Source organism: Poecilia formosa, unplaced genomic scaffold, assembly GCF_000485575.1.
Source record: "Poecilia formosa unplaced genomic scaffold, Poecilia_formosa-5.1.2 Scaffold160, whole genome shotgun sequence".
Classification (NCBI taxonomy): Eukaryota; Metazoa; Chordata; class Actinopteri; order Cyprinodontiformes; family Poeciliidae; genus Poecilia; species Poecilia formosa.
The window spans coordinates 117,346-137,584 of NW_006800099.1; the positions used below are offsets into that span (position 1 = coordinate 117,346).

Genomic DNA, 20,239 nt, shown 5'->3' on the forward strand with positions numbered 1-20,239 from the left:
ACACACACACACACACACACACACACACACACACACGCACACACACACACACACACAAACACACAGACGGACGCTCTGGCAGGCCTTTTGCCACAAATCACCATCAACACTGAACATGTTCCACAAGCCAGTGAGGAGAAAACGCACACAAACACTGGTTCATCGGAAAGGTCGGCTGCTTAAAGTCGTCATGGGCAGCAGTTCAGACAACAGGCCTGACCGGCGCGTGAGTTCGAGGCTGCTGGTTTTCTCCGATCGGAGACAGAGAGAAATGAAAATTGAGCGCCGGTGCTGTCAATCAGGATGACGGACGTGGCCTTTCACAGACTCACGATTGTTTGACAGCTGACCCCCAAGTCGAGCCCTCCCTGCCCACCCTGGACAGCCCGCCCCCCCTGTACACACATGTAGCGAAAGATAATCACAAGCACTCCAGTCTTCTGGATGCACACAAGCCCAAGGGGTTCCAGAGACACAATACCAAAGTCAGCAACTATACAAGTCTGGAGGGGCCCAGAGTGTCTTAACGTAAGATGAAAAACAATGTGTGTGTGTGGGTGTGTGTGTGTGTGTGCTGACTGGGAAAATAGCAGTATGACTTGTTATCTGCGCCTCTTCAGTTTGCCGACTGTTGCCTGCTGTGCCTTTGTGTGTGTGTGTGTGTGTGTGCTGACTGGGAAAATAGCAGTATGACTTGTTATCTGCGCCTCTTCAGTTTGCCGACTGTTGCCTGCTGTGCCTTTGTGGTGTTGACAACTCAAACACCATACTCGCACATATTAGAAATATTTATATTTAGATTATTATTTCCACGCAGGGACACGGCTTTTTTATTGCTTTGTGATTGTTTTTCGCTTATTTTATTGCACTGCCAAAAACAAAAATTGCTTCTGCATGACGAGTAAAATATGAATGCAGGACAGCAGGGAAGGAGTGAATCAAAGCCTTAGACACTGTCTGTCAGTGTATTTTTTTTTTTTTTTGGTTTCTTTTCTGAAAGCACTCTCAGAACCGAGGCAATATTGATGTAACATGAGAACCATGTCCAAGGGCAGAGAAACCTGCCCCACACTCAGGCCTAACAGAAACCAGTGGCTCAGGACCTTCATCGTGTTATAAGTCATGGCTCAAATACATAATCTGCCGCCATAAAAGATCAAGGTCGGCTTTTCCGCCGTCTGTGAAGAAATGGTGTTATGCAGTGGACTGTCACTGATGGCACTCAAGTAGCTTTTGTAAAGAAAAAAAAAGGTTATCAGAGTGGCTAGCTTTACTAAAACAGCAGTTTCCTGGTGAACATTGTAGAGAATGTGATTCCTTACCTAAAATCCAAGAATTTGTGAAAGGCTGCCGACATTTTCAGATTCAAGCGAGTTTAAAAGCTTGTCCATATAAACTTAACAAAACAGCTCTGTTGTATAATGAAAGAAGGCGGCTTAATGTACAATGTTCACCCTTCTTGTTATCTCCTGAGAGTCTTAATCTCTGCCGGTCTCGACATGTTATAAAGAAAAAATGGGGTTTCCGTTCATTTAATTTGCCACATTTCTGTGTTCTTCATTATATCTCACTTTGAGTATTTATCATTCAGTAACAACTGAGTTTTTTTTTAAATTTCCAACCAGATGGTCGTCACCAGTAAAGGCCAGCTAATCTAAAATCGATCCGTTTCATGTTTTCTTCACACCGTGCAGCCTGGGTTTCCCATCAGCAGTCTAAGGTTTGTTTTTTCATGCTTCCCGGCTACATTCACTGTGAAAGAGAGACTGCAGTTGCAGGTGCTGCTCGCTGTCTCTCTGTGTCACATGACCTCATCTGTCATTTCATTTGATTTGATCAGACAATAGAGGAGATACGGAGCTAATTAATAAACACTATGACAAAATTATCTTTTACCTACTAATGACATCAAAAGAGACCAATTATATGCTAACGTTAGCTGCCCCTTTAGTAAACTGCACCCAATAGATTGAGTCTCAAAATCAATAAACGACTAATGTTAAGTAAAACTGATACGAGGGACAAAATGTCTGATCGGGACGCATCTTGCTCATTCTGCTGTTGGCTCCAGTTTGGAGGGCACTTACTCAGAAAACAACAGCAAAGTTTCATCAAAAGTTTGAATGAAATCCTAACCTTGTCTGATTTTTTTTTTCATTTTTTGTTTCTCGCCAAATTTTTGTGTAAAGTGTTTCCGCTCACCTATGTACGGGGAAAAAAAAGCTTTGAAACGTAATTTCTAATATGACATTTTGAATGATCTGTAACTAATATTCCTCTTAACAGTTTGAATGTGGGACATATATATATATATATATATATATATATATATTGAACCCATCTGGGAGCTGGTGGGGAAAAAAAGAAGGTGTTTACGAGTACATCCGAGCTTCTGCCTGTCCCGCGTGAGCTCGGAGGAATGATAGCACTTTAATTTGATTCAGAAAAATATTCTCGAGGGGAGCAAAGCTCATTTATGCCACTAATACATCACTTGTTGAAGTGAGGAGAAACATCAATACAGCTAATATAAAAATGATTACAAAGTACCCCTGGTGACATTTTTACCACTTTGCTGAGCACACCACTTATGATATCGAGACGCGCTGAGAGATGCATCAAGATATATAAAAAAAAAAGAGCGAGGGAGAGGAGAGAGGTGTGTTTATTCGCGCCTGTAGCTATGCGAGTAACGCAGGGATCTATGTTTGGAAAAGTTACTCTATCAACTTCTGCTGATTGGATATTTACATACTGTTTACACATTTATGTAGAGCGCGGGTAAAATCCAAACAGACGCGCTCTCTTGCATATGGATGGCATGCAGATTTTGGACCGTGCAAAAGAATCCACAAAGAGAGAACGGGCTGGCCGATGGCTTACAGATGTAGTAGTACTCGTGTCCGGGCCTGAACTCGAAGCCCAGTGAGAAGGGCGTGAAGAGCTGGAACTTCTCTGAGAAGCGCAGGGGCCCGTCCGGACCGCTGGGGCGGTTGCACTCCCAGCGTTTGAAGCCGCGCATCCTGTGCTGGCAGGAAGTGTAGCCTTCGTGGTTGACCATAAACAGGATGTAGCGCTCCATTCGCCCATGGGACGGAGGGCCCTCGTAGAAAGGACAGTAGATGTCTAGATAGTCGTTGATGTTCACCGCCACTCTGTACTCGCCGTGCCAGAACCTGCAAAACAGGAGCAAAACAACAAACTGTGGATTAAAACCTCAGTGATTCAACATGACAAGTGTGTTACCTCCCAAAGATGTGGATGAAGGAATCGTGAGGTTTGCTGAAACAGAATTTGATTGTGTGAAAGACGCAAGAGGAAAGGACTACTTTCCATGAAAAACTATGAATATTGACTCGCTACCTAATACTGGATTCCTGTATGATTGCACAGCAGAAAGAGCCGGGCTGAGTTTCCATCTAATGTAATCACACTGTGTAACGTGAAGACAATTAAATTCCCTGGGGCTGAAATTGATTAAACTAGAATTTGACTGAGTGAGATGTGAGTGTAATTGGATCAAACTTTTTTTTTTTCAAAGTAAAATGCCCAGAGATTAATTTATCTGTAACTTTAAATAAACTCTGCTGATGTTGCATAATTTTGATTTGAAAAAAAGTTTGCAGCTACATGTGGCTCTTTCCTACCATAGCAACTCTTATTAATATTGGTCTTCCACAAGTGAATGACACTAAGACGGCACACAATTTTTGTCATTAGATCACAAATAATATGTGTTAGGTTTTCACTTTAAATAAATATGCAATGATATATATATAAGATTCTCTCTTTTGAAAATATTTGACATTTCTCTTTGCTTAAAAACCTAAAAATAATAAGGAAAAAAGCCTGCAAGTTCTTTGACCATAAAACAGATTTTATATGGCAGGTATTTAAAAATTTTTTTCTAAAAGTTTGACTACACTGCAGCATGCACAGAAACCAACTTAACTTACTAAAGTAAAGGCGTGAGAGCTTTGATTCAAGGGTCTGTTCCCAGTGAGGGAGCTTAAATGAGCTTGGTGGGATGATACTTGAGAGAAGTGGGTAAAGTGATGTTCAAGAGTAGGCCGTTAACATATTTTAATCCAAATCTGCAAAGCCGGGAATAGTAGGTGTTCAGCTATTTCAGCACGCACCGATTACTGAGGCTGGCATAAAGAAATGTGTGTAAAAACGAGTAAATAACGACATGCACACAGTATAGTATATAACAATGTCATTTCCTTCCTGTATTTTTTCAGCTAGAACAAAGTCAAAGAACGTCTGATGTAAAATGCTGGTACAGGAACACGTGTGAAGACGCCTGAGCTCTTTGACACCTCCACTCTTTTTGCTTTACATAGCAGAACTTTGAAAATATACGCCTGCATTGTTCCACCTAGACAACAGGCTTCATCTCCGTGCTTCCCTTTGTGCCAGAGCTCCAAGTACGGAAACAAAACTTGAGAAGTAAAAGAAGTGAAACTCCTGCTAACAGATTAAAGTTGTGGATATTAATTATTTTATTACTCTGGCTCACAAATGTTTTCACACCCCTGCAACATATTTAGCAGTTTCTGAGTACAACTGCGTATTTATCGTGTGCAGTGCCAGCTTTTCATATGATTTCCTGCATTTTGATTGGTTGGTTAGGGAAAGACGGAGGGACTGCACCCAGAGCGCCATTCATGCAAGAACCACCGCAGTTTGTGTGACAGACCAACACAAAGAAGCATGTCATTGTTAAGGAGAAGTTCATTTGTATTCATTAGTGAACATACAGCATGATGAAGACCAGGGAACTAAGCAGACCGGTCAGGAATGTAGCTGAGGAGTCGTTTCTGGTCAACGATTTAGGTAAAAACAATGTACCGAGCTTGTACAGTTAACACACTCTTCAGTCTATTATCCAAACACACACAACACATTTTAGATGTTGATTTGAAGATTTTATCTTACTAATCTCTACTCTGTGTTGGTCCGTTTAATAAAACCTAAATAAAAACAATTAGAATTTGTGGATTCAACCCCAACAAAATGCGGAAAATTCAAGGGGTTTGAAAAATGAAATAGAATAAACTCTGTAAAATAAACAGGCCACAATAACATTAGGTATATGTTTTACTACTTATATCAGCAGTATATTGTATTTTTGAGTGTGGAGGTGAGATAAACGCTATTTATGTTGAAACTCGTTTGAAAACGGAAACACATCACCTTCCAAAAGTGAGTTGTTGGAAAAAGCTGTGGGCGAAAAGGATACCTGGTCCTATATCTCTGTATGATATTTTAAGTGTTAACATCACATATGACATTCATCGAGCCGTCGGTGACAACATAGTGAGAGTCAGAATTCGTCTCGGCGGCCATAGAGGTGAACCAGCAGCTTCTTTTTGACAAGGATTTTTTAAAGTTGCCTAAGAAAGTACTACCTTTTTTCCATGCTTTATTTTTTTTGTGTGTGTGATGCAGTTTGGGGTTGATAGTCCATTTCAGTCACTGATCTATGCTCAGAGGAATCTGCAGGGATCCTCCAGGGATTAGAGTTGGTCTGAGGAATGAAATGTGGCTTTGAAGTTTGTCCTCTTTCTGAGCTTCACTGATGTCTCCATTGTTTTGACGTGTTGAGTAAGAGGTTGTTTCTGCGGCTGCTCTTCATCTCATGCCGGTTCTCGGGTTTTATTGAAACAACGAGGCGGTGTTTATCGTCAGCGCGGCCTGGTTCTGAACACGACGGTAAGATTTGATCTTTATCTTAGGTCAATTGCATGCATTGGCAAAGGTTTTCAAGGAGAATATGAATGTTTTCGACTAAAAGCCATGAAAAATAATGCCTTTGAATTGTGTTTAATTTTTGCACGGAAATACGAGACACATTTGTCAAATATAAATGCTGACAAACTTGCACCGTAGTTCATGGTACCCATGCTGTCAAAACTTTGTATAAAACCCATTTGCCAGTACGACAGAACTTTTCTGATTTCACAAGATTGGACGCAGGTTGGTCTTTGACCATTCCTCTCTACACAATCTGTCTATCGTCCAAAGTCTTTGGTCCTTTTTTATGCCCTCTTCCTTCAGTCTGCAGGTGTTCATTATTTATTAAGGTTTATAGACTGTGAAGGCCATGAAAAAAAAAGGTGATTCAGTGTCTGGTGAATCTTTTCCATGTTGATTTTGGATCACCAATAATGACCCATTTTCAGTTTTCTGGCAGTCAACAGGCATTTGAAAAAGATCACAGTGCCACACACACACAAACAAGGGTTTCTGGGTCCTCAGCATCACAGATCCTCTGCCGTACTAAACAGCGTCACAATGTGCTTTTCCACATACTTTTCTCTTATAAATCACACCAAACCCCTCTGGAGGGTTTGTTGCCAAAAAAATAAATAAAAACCCACGGTCTCATGCCCTCATCACACCATTGTGTGTCTACCTTGCCTTTCACGAGAGTAGGAAGCTAAGCTTTTATTGGTAAATGCTCCAGCATCACCATCCTACACATTTCACACTTTGGCAAATACTAATTTGATCAACAGCTATGCAGTGTTTACACAACTGATATCTTGATATTGTAGCAACGAATCAATAATATTATTTTATGCAGCACTATGAAGAGGTTCTGTCTGTGCTGACCGTGAGTTAATCACCTCAGCATGCAGATGCTTGAAACTGAAAGTGAAACTGACAGGTTGACCAACTTTCTGGTTAATTTCTGACTCAACCAGAAATGAACCAGAAAAAAAGAGGAAGAAAAAGAGAGGACAATTTCACGGCCAGAGCAGCAAACCCCGTTGTGAAGTAGCACAACGTGTTTGATTCCAACACTCATACTCAGAGAGTGAGGGCATCAAAAGCGACAAACATAAAGGAGTGACCGTTAAGGTGGCGGTAGGAGTTTGTCCAATATTGGTGGGTTGAGCCCTTGGGCAAGGCACTTCACCCGCCTTGCCTAATGGTGTTGATTAGAGGGACCAGAGGCACTGATGCATAGGAACCTTGCTTCTGTCAGGACGACTCAACGTAGCGTAAAGCACTTTGGAGTCCTCTGGACTAGACAAAGCTCTCCTCAAGTACAGGCCATTTTACACAAAGTCCTCATCTGACCTAAGCACCCAGTTCACAATCCCAGGAGAGTTTAGTAAACTCCATAAGTTTAAGTTTGTCGTGGCGTCTGTTCCAAACAACTGTTTAGCACATAGACAGCATCTAACTATAGTTGTTATTGAGACGCTGTGTCCCCGAGATGCCGTTCTTTGCTGCCGTTCTCTAACTATGAATACTTCACTGTCTCCCTTGCCATCATAGGAGATGGCAAGGGACATGCTGCCACTGTGTTTGGTGGCAGCATAGCCAAAAGTTATAAGTATCTGTATCACGTCATATTTACAGTGTCACCCAGAAAAAGAGAAAGTCACTGCTTACTTATTAGAGGTTTTTAGAAAGTTATGAAAAAATAGTTAATTTTATTTTCAAGGAATTTCTTACAAAATTTGTCAAGTGTCGGAACATTGATTTGTGCAAATTAGGAAGAACTGACCAACTTTGTGTTCTTTTGCCATGAATAACCCTCCACAAAAGTGAATAACTTTGAAACATTCTTCAGTGCACTATGTAACATCTTGAACAAAGTTTAAATGAATCGGTGTAATATCGAATGTCTCGGCGGACATGCGCACCCCCCTGTTGCAACCGCTTCTCCCGGTGTTTGTCATTATCGCCGTCTCTCTCCGTGGCAACAAGATCAATTTAATTTCAAATGTACCACATCAAATGGATTTAAGCTATGGCAGATTATCAAATCCTGTTTCGCGAAGCTCGACAAATTTGAGACGCGGGAAAGCATCTTCAATCAAATGAGCATAAACAAAGACGGGGGTTTTTTTTGTTCAGGGCAATCTCGCCACCGCAGATGGTCCGTGCACACACACGCAAGATTTGAGTTTTTTTTTTTGTTTTTTTTTTTTTTAACAAATTCATCATTTTCCTCCTCACCTTGACAGTAATTGATTGCTTGGAATAAAGACATTTTAGCCTAAGCTCTCTTGGTTAGCGGGATATTTAGCTTTGGGACAAATTATCCCTATAATGGCAGGCCTGTCTCCCTCCCAGAGGGCAAATCAGGAAGTGAGTTAGATGTGAAATGAGCACATTCATGCTTCGGTGCCCTATCAGAGCACAGCCCGCCGCTTCTAAAGGGATCCTTGAGCAGATCATTTAGAGGCATTGATCCACTGGGGAGCTCCTCTCGGCTCTCTCTGCTCCCAATCAAGTCTGATTAACTACTAAGGGGGGAAAGGCATGGAGAGAAACAGCAAGTGTGATGCACAGAATGAGAATAAAAGCACTTCAAGGAAAGAACAGACGGGGAAAAAAAGACAAAAGAAACAGGCAGAGGAGAAATGGAAATATGCCTGGAATGAGGACAAAAGAGGAAAAAGTAGAAGAAAAAAAAAAACGGAGAGGGGAGGGAGCGGACTCGGAAATATGGGGTAATGAGATTGCATTAAAGGTGGAGGCCAGATGGAGGAAGAGCAGATGGAGGAAGAGTTTTTCTTTTTTTTTCTTTCTTTCTGTGTTTCGTTTTAATTCTAACAACTGTGGTTTTCCATCTGAGGAAAATGTTCTTCGCCTATCGATCGCCCAATGATACCTTTAGGGATGACAACCATTTTGCATTAGCCCTTGTGAATTTACAAGCAGGAAGTGTGCGTGTGTTGCTACCATGGCTGGGTAAATGGTGGCCTGGTAAAGAGGGTCTCGATTAGCGAGGATGCTAGGTTCGAAAAGGGGGCTAATGTGCCAGGATACATTAGGTCGCATTAAGCCACTAAGCGCTCTGGCCTGCTGCTTTGACACTGTCTGCATTCCTAATCCACCAAGGCGAGGGGAAACTGCATGTGGAACTGTGCGTGTGTGTGCACGCGCGCGCGTGTGTGTGTGTGTGCGCGTGCGCGACCAATGCTGGGGTGTCACTGCACTCCGAGATCTTAAGCAGCACATGTTGATGCGAGGGCAGGTTTGTGTGTCCCACAGCCTCCATCTTGTCTTCTCAGGCTGTGTGTCATTCAGAATTAAACACACACAGTGCACCAGCCAAAAAAGACATGGGAAAGCACTCATACTTCCTTCATGGCTACTTCTCAAACAGCTATCCTCAGTGTGTGTGCGCGTGCGTGTGTGTAGCTGTGTAGGAATTGGAGAGCAGGAGCTTCTTTTGATGAGCAAAAGCGTGTGTTTTGGACCTCTGAAAATTCGAACAAATTAGTCAGGGGTCATAAAATGCAGAAAACCCAATGATCCAGACTGTACAAATAATTGACCAGTAGTTATTTCTTGAAGATTTGAGGATTGACTCCATGTTAACTACTGTGACCATTTATTTTTTCATCATGTAAGCGTGTGTCTTAATATGACCATGTGGTGTTTGTTTGCGCATGTGACAGTGATGCAGTGCAGGAGTTTTGGCTGCTAGCTGCAGCAGAGAAGTAGCAGTGTTGCTTTGAAAGGGCAGGAACATTTTTATATCATTGACCATAATAGCAATTTTAATACTGGATATTGATTATTGACTCAAATTTTCCTATTGGTGCATCAATATGTAAAAGAATATTTCACAACCTGTGTAAGGATCAAGCTTTTGTTGAACACTTTAAATCCATAAATGTCCTTAATGGTTGCTTAATGGGATAAGCAGAGAAAAACTCCTCTCTGGTCACAATTACTTTTTTTAACAGATATTTTTCACTTTATTTATTCTTTCATCTGCTTTTCTAATGTTTTGAAACAAAATGCCTTTCCAGTGAAAGGCATTTCATATGGACGTTTTTAATAAGTTTTATGCATGTTGATCTTCCTATAACTTTTTTGTTTGTTTTCAGAATAACACACTTATATTACAGTCAGATTTGTTTAAGATGATTAACAAACCCTATTCCAGTTGAATGGAATGAAACATATTTTAATTGTAAAAAAAAATAAATAAATGTGGTTTTGATTTCTGTATTTTGTATGAACGCTGAGACCAATAACAGTGTGCACGCTTTTTAAAAGAAATTAGGAATAAGAATGTGATTTATACCCAGATAAACCAAAAACAGAAGGATCACTCACAAACAATGTGTTTGATTGAGCTTTGAATATGGCAGTGCGTTCGTTGCATTTTCTCCCCATTTCACATTGTCAGAGTGTAAAACTGTGGTTTCAGTGGCACCTAATCTCCCAATGTCCCAGATTCTCCTCACATTTCCACTGGAGTGTCATCCTCTGTACTGCAGCTGGAGAATGTGGCGTTTGCATTTCACTTCTCGGCTGCTTTTAATAAACCTGTTAAGCTGCAGGGGGAACGAATATCACGAAAAACTAAACAAGCTTGCTTGAAAGTGTCGAGCGCGTCGCCGTAACGGGAACTGAGAGACGAAAAGTGGAAACGTGCTTGAATATATAAATATAAATTTTCCCCTCTTTGTTTTTTCCATGTACAGTACCAACTACGTGTTAATCTGTGCGTAGTGGCTGCTCACCAGTATTCAGTCATCAACATCATCTCTCAGGCCATGGCCATGATCAAAGCATATGCTTGGAGAAGCATTGGATATTTACTGAGCCTTCCTGCGTGCTAAACAGAAGGCTGGATCTACTAACACATCAAAGGAATTTTCCTTCTCTCCGTCTCTCCCTTCATTTTCTCCGTTTCCCTCTCCCTCACTATGTTAACTCCGTCCCCATGCATTACTTTCTTGTTTTCTCCGGCTTCACTTGATCTCCCTCTGTCACTGCCACTAATGTGCCCTTCACGCTTCGGACTTAGAGAGGGAGAGAGAGAGAGAAAAAAAAGTCAGTCAGCCTAAATGCTTGAAAGATTTTGGAAAAAAAAAAAAAAAGAAAAGAAAAGAAAAGTCAAGTGGATGAAAGTGGTTGTCTGCATACTTAAAATACACTTTTGAAAGATCGTCTTCATTGGACAAACACTCCTTCAAACAGATATTAGGCTCAAGGTGATATTATTAGCATGGCTGGAAAATAACGTGCAGAAGTGCAAGCTTGCATTCACAACCGTGGTTATCAATCAAAGTCATGCTGTGTCGTAGCCTGATATCCCCAGATTCCGATGGGTAAGGCAAGATTACAGTGATTGGAGGAAAGATTAAATTTAAACTGGTATAACTTTGCAGAGGACATCTTGGTTTCTGCTGTTTTGCTTTAATGTGGCTGAAATCCTAACTGGGTTGGAGAAAGCACACGGATCCAGCCGCTTTGGCTTTGAAAAATCAATATCCTCAGCTAACAAATTCCACTTCCAGCTCATTAATAATTGCATAATAGCACGTTGTTACATGAATGCATTGATACATTATTTAAAAGGCTATGTTATATTTTCATATGAGCACATAAGATTTTGGTGGATTATTTTCTTTTTTTGGGTCAACTACAAGTTACATGCCTCAGTATGTTAGTGGGAGACATTGAGCCTATTTCTGTTTCTTGCATTATTTTAGTTCTTTTTTCTGCAAAGGACAAAGATCATCATATTTTAGATGCAGAAAGCCTAAAAAGCCTAAAGGTAAAAAAAGATAAACAAATCAAAATCACCCTTTTCACTGCTTTTTAAAGCTTACAAGTAATTTGACAAATGCAACATTCTAAAAACGGATCTCTTTAAAACAAAATACAAGACCATATATATGGATGATTACATAACAAACGTTTGTTCTTTTAATTGGAAAACTTCAATTGCAACATGGTCAAAGTTCATGCTAGAGCTATTGCGATAGCTCTAGTGATATGACCAGCCAGACTATTGCTCACAAATAAGACCACAAGATTGTTTGTGAGCATAAAGTTTCTGAGGTAAGATGATATGTTTTCTAACTGTAGTTTTTACTTTTTCTGTGTCCTCCTGCTGTTGCTGGCGGGTCAATTCATAAAGTTAAATCAATTGTTGGTCACTAAAATGCATATTTATGTATGCAAACAGCTGAAGTCAAGAATTATTTTCCCCCCCCAGTATCTTAAATTTAATCTGTTTGATTCCAAATAGCTTTGATTTCAGTATTTTTGATCCACAGCATGCATGTAGCTTTATCTGGAAGTGATTCTTTAATCTGAAAGGACATGCATGAAATCAACTTTTAAAATCTTAAGGCGGTCTCCACAGTAAAAACATTTTGACAGCTACTCTAATAGTTGTTAAACTCACATAACTAAACCACAGACTGATGAAGTAAAAACTGGGAATTTTATCTGCTTCCATTCACCGCTGCTATGTTTTACACAACCACTGCACAATTTGCTAACGTGAAGTATTTTGTTGACACAGTTGTTGGGAGAAATGGGAGTGCTTACCCCTAGTACACATATCAGGCTAATGATGCTGGTCAGAACTGGAGAACAAAAATGATCTTTCCATCATTGCTACCAGGATTTGAGTTGTTGTAGAGACTGGACTAAAGCAGCAATCACACTTTGTTACAAATTATTTGCCAGACTAGTCTGTTAATTCTCCAAGTTCTTTTGTGGTCATTGTCTTATGATTGATGCATATGTTCAGTGTTTTGTAGTCACCAAATCAGTCTGCTTTGGGCTACATGCTCAGCTGGCTACCGCTTGTTTTTCTTTACATTAAAAAAAAAGACTATTTGTGACCTTAAAGATCCCATCTCAAAAAAGGCCAGTGCTCTCGATTCCCAGAAAAGATGGTGCATATGGAAAATCCAACAACTCTTACATGTGGCTACATCTTTGAAGAATGTTTTGTAGGAAAGAGTTGTGTCCACTGTACAGGATTATAAAAAGCAATGAGTTTCGCTTGCTGATTGAACATTTGGACAATTGTTTTTTTTTTTTACGCATCTTCCACGATGACATGCGAGTCATTTTTCAAAGAAAAAAAGCCATCCTGCCACGTATTCATCTCCAACCCTTAGATGTAGTTGGTAGTATATTGCGCCAGCACAGAGTTTCTCGTCGTTCTCTTTCTGGCGGAAACAAACATCTGGTTCGCTCTCTGCCACATACCAGCGCAAATAGACTACGGCGTTATTACTGGCTGTATGACTTATTCAGCACATGAAACATGCACAGCTTCCCCTCATTTGGCCTTTTGGCAGGAAGAAAGCGCAAGCTGTTGCACCGTGTGTGTGTCTTTAACTAGCCTCGGTTACGCTGCTGTCTCAGTCTGCCGAGCCACGGCTTCAGTCATTTTCCCAAATTAACTCCACATTACTCTCTGTTTTCTATCTCTCCATCTTCATCTGCTCCTGTCTCGCTTTTTCTTTCTTTTATTTTCATCCCCTCAATCCTTATCTGCTAGCTTCATTTGCTCCTTCTCTGTATTTTTTTTTATATCTCCATCACAGTCCCTTCAGGAGCAGCTCAGCATCTCGGTTGGTCTTCTGGATTCCCATCGGCCCCCTCGTGTTTTCCCTCACTTTTTCCCTCTGTCTTAACTTTCCTTCTGCATTAATGTATTTTCGTGCCCCCTGCCGGTCCGTCTTCTTCTCTCTGTTTGTTCTGTTTGAATGTTTAAAATGACTGACGAGCGTACACGCTCANTAGATTCTCTCGCTGTCTTTTGCCTTCTCTGACTGTGTCACACACACACACACACACACACACACACACACACACACACACACACACACACACACACACAGAGAGAGGCATCTCCGTCTTGCAGAGTTTTCTCCCAGCGTGAAATGTTCCTTTCCGATAGTGTTGTCTCTGCCGGTGCCCCCCTGCCGCATTGCTGCTGATGCCCTCATACGTGGGGAAGTGGTTTGGGGGGGAAAAATTGCCTCTCTTTTCAAAAACCCTCTCAGAAAGATACATATTGACAAATTTGCGCACGAGTCTAATATGATAAGCTCACTGAGACGTTACAGCACACGACACGTTTTCTGCCGAAATCTATCGACAGATGTGTTGTACTGAAGAACCGAATTACCACACTGGGAAATCCTGGAATTTGTGAGCACAGATGCACATGTTTAATTATGTAGATCAGCTCTTGATCCCGACTTCTGTGTAAACACAGCCGAACAACAGGAAATGGCAGCAAATGACACAAACGCATAACATGGCGTACGTGTGCCGAGCTCCTGTAGGCATACGAGCGGATCCATCAAAAAAAATAAATAATCGGCGGCTGCCGAGCTTGAGTTGTGCCGTTTTTGACAAGTTCCACTTCTGTCACTATGAGTAACGTCACACACTGATCACTGCGGTGACACTCACTATTTCCGAAAGGTTATTATTCATTTTTCCAAGATGGAAAGCCTGACCCCCACACTTATGGATTAAGCACCCCTTACGCCAGTCATTGACAAATTCACAGACATGCAGTGTGCTTGCATACATGCTCCTTATCCTATATGCATATACAATGTTGCTCCCCCCCCACGTCCCCCAATCGAAGATGGAGTGTCACCGTGTGGCAAAAACACACCCCTAAAACGAATAGACAGAATACACTCAAAGCTAGACGGATGGAGCGAGAAAGACTGACAAATCCGCTGATGGATGGACATGCGGGATAAGTTATTCTGGTGAGCTTTGGCAGTGCATCTGACAGGCTGACAGACAGGCTGCATGATATGCCTATATCGGTCCCCTTGTTTTTAGAGGGGCACTCTGCAGGACACGGGACACTTTGTCTTTGTCGACCGCGTAAACAGGAGCGGCTTTGAATTGGTATCGACAAGGTTGCCTCAGAACGACTCCCCCGAATGGAGCGCCGGATGGCCGCCGGTGTCCAGCACACCCAACTGGAATCTTTCGACAGGAGGCTAAAGGAACGTCACGCGTTCAAAGAATCAATGTTTAAAGATGGAAGTGGCTGATACATTTTTTATTCTATCAATGCTCATTCATATTTTAGGCCACGCAATGCAGTTTTAATGACAAAATGGCAAACTTTTCTTCGCTGTCAGTCAACTGGAGGACCAAGGTTTTATAAGATATGATTTTTTATTTATTTTTTTAATCATACCACCGGATACAGACTCAGGCTGTTTGCCTTCTGCAAGCTAAGCTACAAAATCCCTTCTTGTTATCCAGGATGTTTTTTTGTTTTTTTTTTACATCAGCTTAGGCAGTGATAAGTGAGTTATTAGCAATGTAGCTCAGCATAGACTTTGTTGTTTTTAGCACTGTGTGTTTCATGTCAGCTTTTTAATCTGTGCTCGCCAACCAGTACAACTGTAGGGTAAAATCTCACATAACAGTGGTCAATCCATCAGCAAACAATATGAAACAAGAGTATGAAACAACTGAAAACCTACCAAAACATGATTATCTGCACTGACGGGTCAGGTAAGGAGAGCATTTAAAGAAAACAGCCAAGAGGCCAACGATATCTCTGGAGGAGCTGCACAGATTCACACTTCAGGCGGGAGAATCTTCCATCAGGACAACTGTTAATCATGAACTTCACAAATCCCTCCTTTATGAAAAAATGGCAGTAATTCTGCATTCTGCCACATCAAATGTGTGGAAAGAGGCTGGACCAAACTGGACTGAACTGTATGTGTTCAGTCCAATCATAAAAATCATCATGGACACAGCATGAAGCTGTGGTGGTGGCAGCGTCATGCTGTGTGAATGCTTTTCTTCAGCAGGAACAAGGAGGCTGATTAATCTTACTGAGCTTTGGCTATTTTGCAACAAAGCCTGAAAAGAAAGTCTCAAAAACGAAAAAGAAAAGCACCAATGTTTACTTCACGCACTACTTTTAGTGGGTCTTTTTAACAGAAACGCAATAAAATACATTGACATTTATGGTCTAAAGAAGGGCTAGAAAATAAATCAACAATATAAATATCAACAATATCCAATAGAGTGTTAAATAATTTCAATAAACTCCCAATTCATAACCACACAGCATTCTGGGGGACGTAGGGTCATCCTCTCATTGCCAGCTGAGCAAGGTGGGGAGCCATCAACTAACTCACTAGCTCATTGGTTACCTAGCAACAACCTGCTGAGTAACAGTTTCAGGTTTTGCCGCCATGCCTCATAACTCCTTGAGCGTGAAAACAAGAGTGTGGAGCGAAAGGAGAAAATGACCTCAAAAGGATAAAACAGGAAAGGTACGTCACCAGTTTGCCAGTATTTTGGATATTTAAAACAAATCAAATCAATAATTATCAATATTGACTGACGGAATGCTGATATTGAGATGTGTTCTTCAGCCACATTGCCCAGCCCTGGTCTGAATGCCACTCAGTCATTGTCAACGTGACAAATAAACAGCAACAACATGGCTACATGACTGACCTTAGACTGCAGAAAGATTTTCTAGCTTGTTGGCCTCCTGACTGACTGGCCCATTATCTCACCACCTGCATGACTGCATGGAGAAACGTCCTGATCGTGCACACGGACAAGCGGGAACAGTGTCAGTCGGGCTGACTCATTAACTGTCCGTCTTGCGCCGCCGTTACCAGTTGGCTGGTGTATCTCCATCTAATGTGGACAGCTTGATCCAGATTGACAAGGAGAACTAATCCATGTAGTTTAGGTCAAAGTGTTTGAGCCTCTGAGGACTGGAAGTCACGCAGGGCATAAGGAGAGAAAAAGTATGGGGGAAGCGGGTGTATGGATTGCTTTGCATCATCTCTAATGAGTAATTAAACACTTGAATGGAGTCCAATTAAGGAGCACACAGAGTTTGCAGACTCGCACATGCATGCACACGTACACACACGCAAACATATAGATGCGGCGCCGCATGTTGACGCACAATTAGACGTCTGCATGCAAACAAACTGCAAAACGCCAAACGGAAAAAAAAAGAAGGCATGCACACCAGAACGAGTAGTCTCACTTGCCCGTGTAGATCAGATATAGAAAACCCCCCCACACACACACACACACACACACACACGCGCGCACACACACACACACACACACATACACACACACTTACTCAGGTCTCGGCACATTAAGTGGAGCCATATGTGCTGACTGTTATGTGGTTCAAGACAGAATGAAGGTCAGCGGGGTCTGCTGCTAATAGCCAGCATTCCCTTTCCTCTGCTCACAGTGCATCTGTCTTTATGTTGGTCTCCTTTTTTTATTTTCCTTTCTCAAAATTTCTTCCACTCTCATTTTGGTCCTTTTTTTCTTGTCCATTGTTCCATCTCTTGGTTTCAGTGAAATTTGAATTTAGAGCCTAGAGTCTATAAAATGCTAATGTCCACAACAGAGTTTGTTGTTGCTGGTTGAAACACCTTTTGGTCAGAATTGGCATAGATAATTCTGGTGTTAAAATAAATGTTAAATAGACCACAACCACAATACTATTATACACAATGTACAGCCTTGTTCAATATATTGGAATACTATTTTTAAAAATTCGCCATTCGCCATGCAAAATTGGTTGTTTTTAAGCCTTTATTTCTTGTAAATATGATGATTTTCACTTAGAACCTATGAAACCATGATATTTGCTACATTAGGGCCATAAAAAAGACATTTTTAACACAAAAGTCTTAGCTTGAAATGTTTGAGACCTGCTTAAAGGTTACTGTTTTTGACTGCGGCCCAGTTGGTAGAGCAGACATCTTGAAGTTGGAAGGTCGTAGGTTAAAGTCCAGCCTTCTTCTTCACACGTCTGTGTGCATCAAGGTGAGGAATTGATTCAACCGAATCAACTGTGTTATTGGTGCATGAGTGAGTGTGTTGATAACTGAATGCAGTTCTAGCGTAAAGCGCATTGAGAAAAGTGCTGTATAAATTCAGACCATTCACTTTTAAAATGTACTTTTAATCTGGCACACAAGCCTTATTGGAACACATATTGTAATTTATTCAGTATTTGTTGAATATGAATGCACATACTAATGGAAAGCAACTTACATTTTTACTGGACAATCACTGGACTTGTTCTTTACTCTCAGAACATTCTTTGCTACTTTTTTAAAAATGTACTAAAATAATACTAAACAGGAATTTAGCTTACTTTTATACAACATTACAAAATAACCTATTCATGTGAAAGAAGATGTTCATAAAACATGGGAACAGATTAAGGGGAGTAACACGTTTCTAATGGAAACTCATTTAATATTACACAAATGTTGCTTTGAAACATCAATTAATTTAGTTTTAGTGACTGATTAAAACATATTTCCATGCCTGTTTAGAAAGCATTTCTGTATCTTGTCTTGTGTTTTGCATTGCTAGATAATGGCTCCAATGTATAGGCGCGACATAAGCTGCAACATCATTATTTCACCACAAAACCTCAGTTTGAAAGGCACACAAACATTACTGACCGTAAGCTGGAGGACTAGTTGAGTAGCTAGCTGAATAATCAAAGAGGCTTGTTGGTTTGTTTTATGCACAAACAGCGGTCTGCAGCTGCTTCCACATCAGAAGCCAGAAGGAGGTGATTCTCCTTATTAGATGTGTCCTTACATAGAAACACACGAGGAAAACACACACAAGACAACACATGGTGTTGGGTTTTCTTTTTAAATATGAAATAAAAAGAAAACCCGGGGACAGATTCTGGTGGCACGTAATACACATTGAGGAGCGGACCAGAACAGACACTTTTATTGTCAGGGAATCTCTGGAGAATCACCTGCTTTCTTCACAGTAAGAATCGTTCGCTCTGGAAGGAGTCTGACGTTTCTGAGATGAACATCTGCCTCCCCGGATTGAGTCCCTCAAGAAAATCAAGTATTTAAGTTTAGTTTCAGATCAGGGGTTTATGTTGCAGGATATAAGAAAAAAAAAGTTTAACATTTACTTTGGTAAAATCATTTAAGACGCCTGAATAGCTGCAATATTTAGTAAAAACAAAGCTGGATCTACGGGTTAATGTCATGTTAACTGTTTAAGTTGAGCTCCCTAAAGTAAGGGTGTCAAAGTCATTTTCGTTGTGGGGAAAAACAAGATCCTGGATATTCTTGAAGGGCCGGTGTTGCCAGAATATGTTGATAAAACCCATTAACAGGCTATTAAAATATCAGCAAATAGCTGTCTCTGCATTTTAAGTAGCTCTTAAAATTAAACATCTTTTCACATTGTTCAGTCCCACTAGGACTTTGAGATTATTTTTGGGCAATAAAATCACAAATTTTGTGGAGATAATTTGGAAATATTTTCAAGGAATTTTACAATGTTTACATTTATGTATGAATTGTGACTTTGTTCATCGTGACATTGATCACGGACTAACTAATAACTTGACACCAAGTAAGGCTGAGGCAGCGACGCTGTAAAAGTACAAAATACTGCCACCTACAGGAGGGAGTTAGTGGTCAGTTAAACCCAATGTTTTTTGACCATTTTTATGGAAAAGTTGCAGTTATGCATTAGTGAAAAAAAAAAGTGGGAATCTGTTGATGTTTTACATGAATTTTCACAACCACAGGAAATTGGGAGGACTTTGACACATATGTCCTAAAGGTTCTTCTGCTGCATTTTCACTGTTCTTTACTGTAACTTGGTTGCCTTTATGCTACAAAAAAAAAACCTTTAGAACTGTAAATTATATAAAAAAAGGTTGACACACATTTCAGTTAACATCTCTACACATTAGCTATAAAAATCTAAATCTGTTGTATCCATATTTAAAAGACTTTTAAGTCCCCTTTTTTTTTGCTAATCTTGATATCTTTGGTTTTTGACTCTCGTGTGAATGTTATTTTTGTCTTTTACCTTATGGATGGTTATTTTATTGCCAGCCGCTGTGGTGAAAACAACTTCCCTCATGGGATCGATAAAGTATATATCTATCCGTCTTTCCTCCCATTGATTTCCTGCTGTGCCTGGGATCACTGTCCTGATGCATGACCCAATTTCAGTCAAGCTTCAGCTGTCAAACGGGTGGCTTCAAAATTCCACTCTGAAAAACTTTAATATATATATATAGAGGAGTTCATGGTGAACTCTGTGTCTGCCAGGGTCTTAGATCCTGCTGCTGAAAGACAATGTCAGATAATCAGCCCTCCAATGCAGCGCTTAACAGCTGCAGTGCGCCTTTTGTGCCGATACGATGCGGTAAGTTTCAAGAAACCGGGGCTCTTCATGATAGTCAAACATCTCCACTTTGGCGTCACATATAGCGTCCTTTTAAACTTTTTTCACGTTTTGACACGTCAATTTGTTTTGTCAGGATCTCTTATTCCAGACCAACACAAAGTGATGCATAATTGCGTAGTGGAAAAAAAATAATGGTACATGGTTTTCGAATCTTTTCACGACTTAAAAAAAAAAGTATTATTCACCCTTCCGGGCCCCA

The 20,239-nt window shown here is 40.7% G+C and overlaps 1 protein-coding gene across 3 annotated transcripts in view; it reads right to left on the reverse strand.

Annotated features, from left to right (window-relative positions):
* Nucleotides 1-20,239, reverse strand: part of efna2a (ephrin-A2a) — a 117,197-nt gene that overhangs the window by 7,671 nt on the left and 89,287 nt on the right. For all 3 annotated transcript variants that reach the window (XM_016677687.1, XM_016677688.1, XM_007564490.2), the window contains one exon: nucleotides 2,884-3,176. In XM_016677687.1, the coding sequence (XP_016533173.1) occupies nucleotides 2,884-3,176 (293 nt within the window). The remainder of the gene's footprint in view (nucleotides 1-2,883; nucleotides 3,177-20,239) is intronic.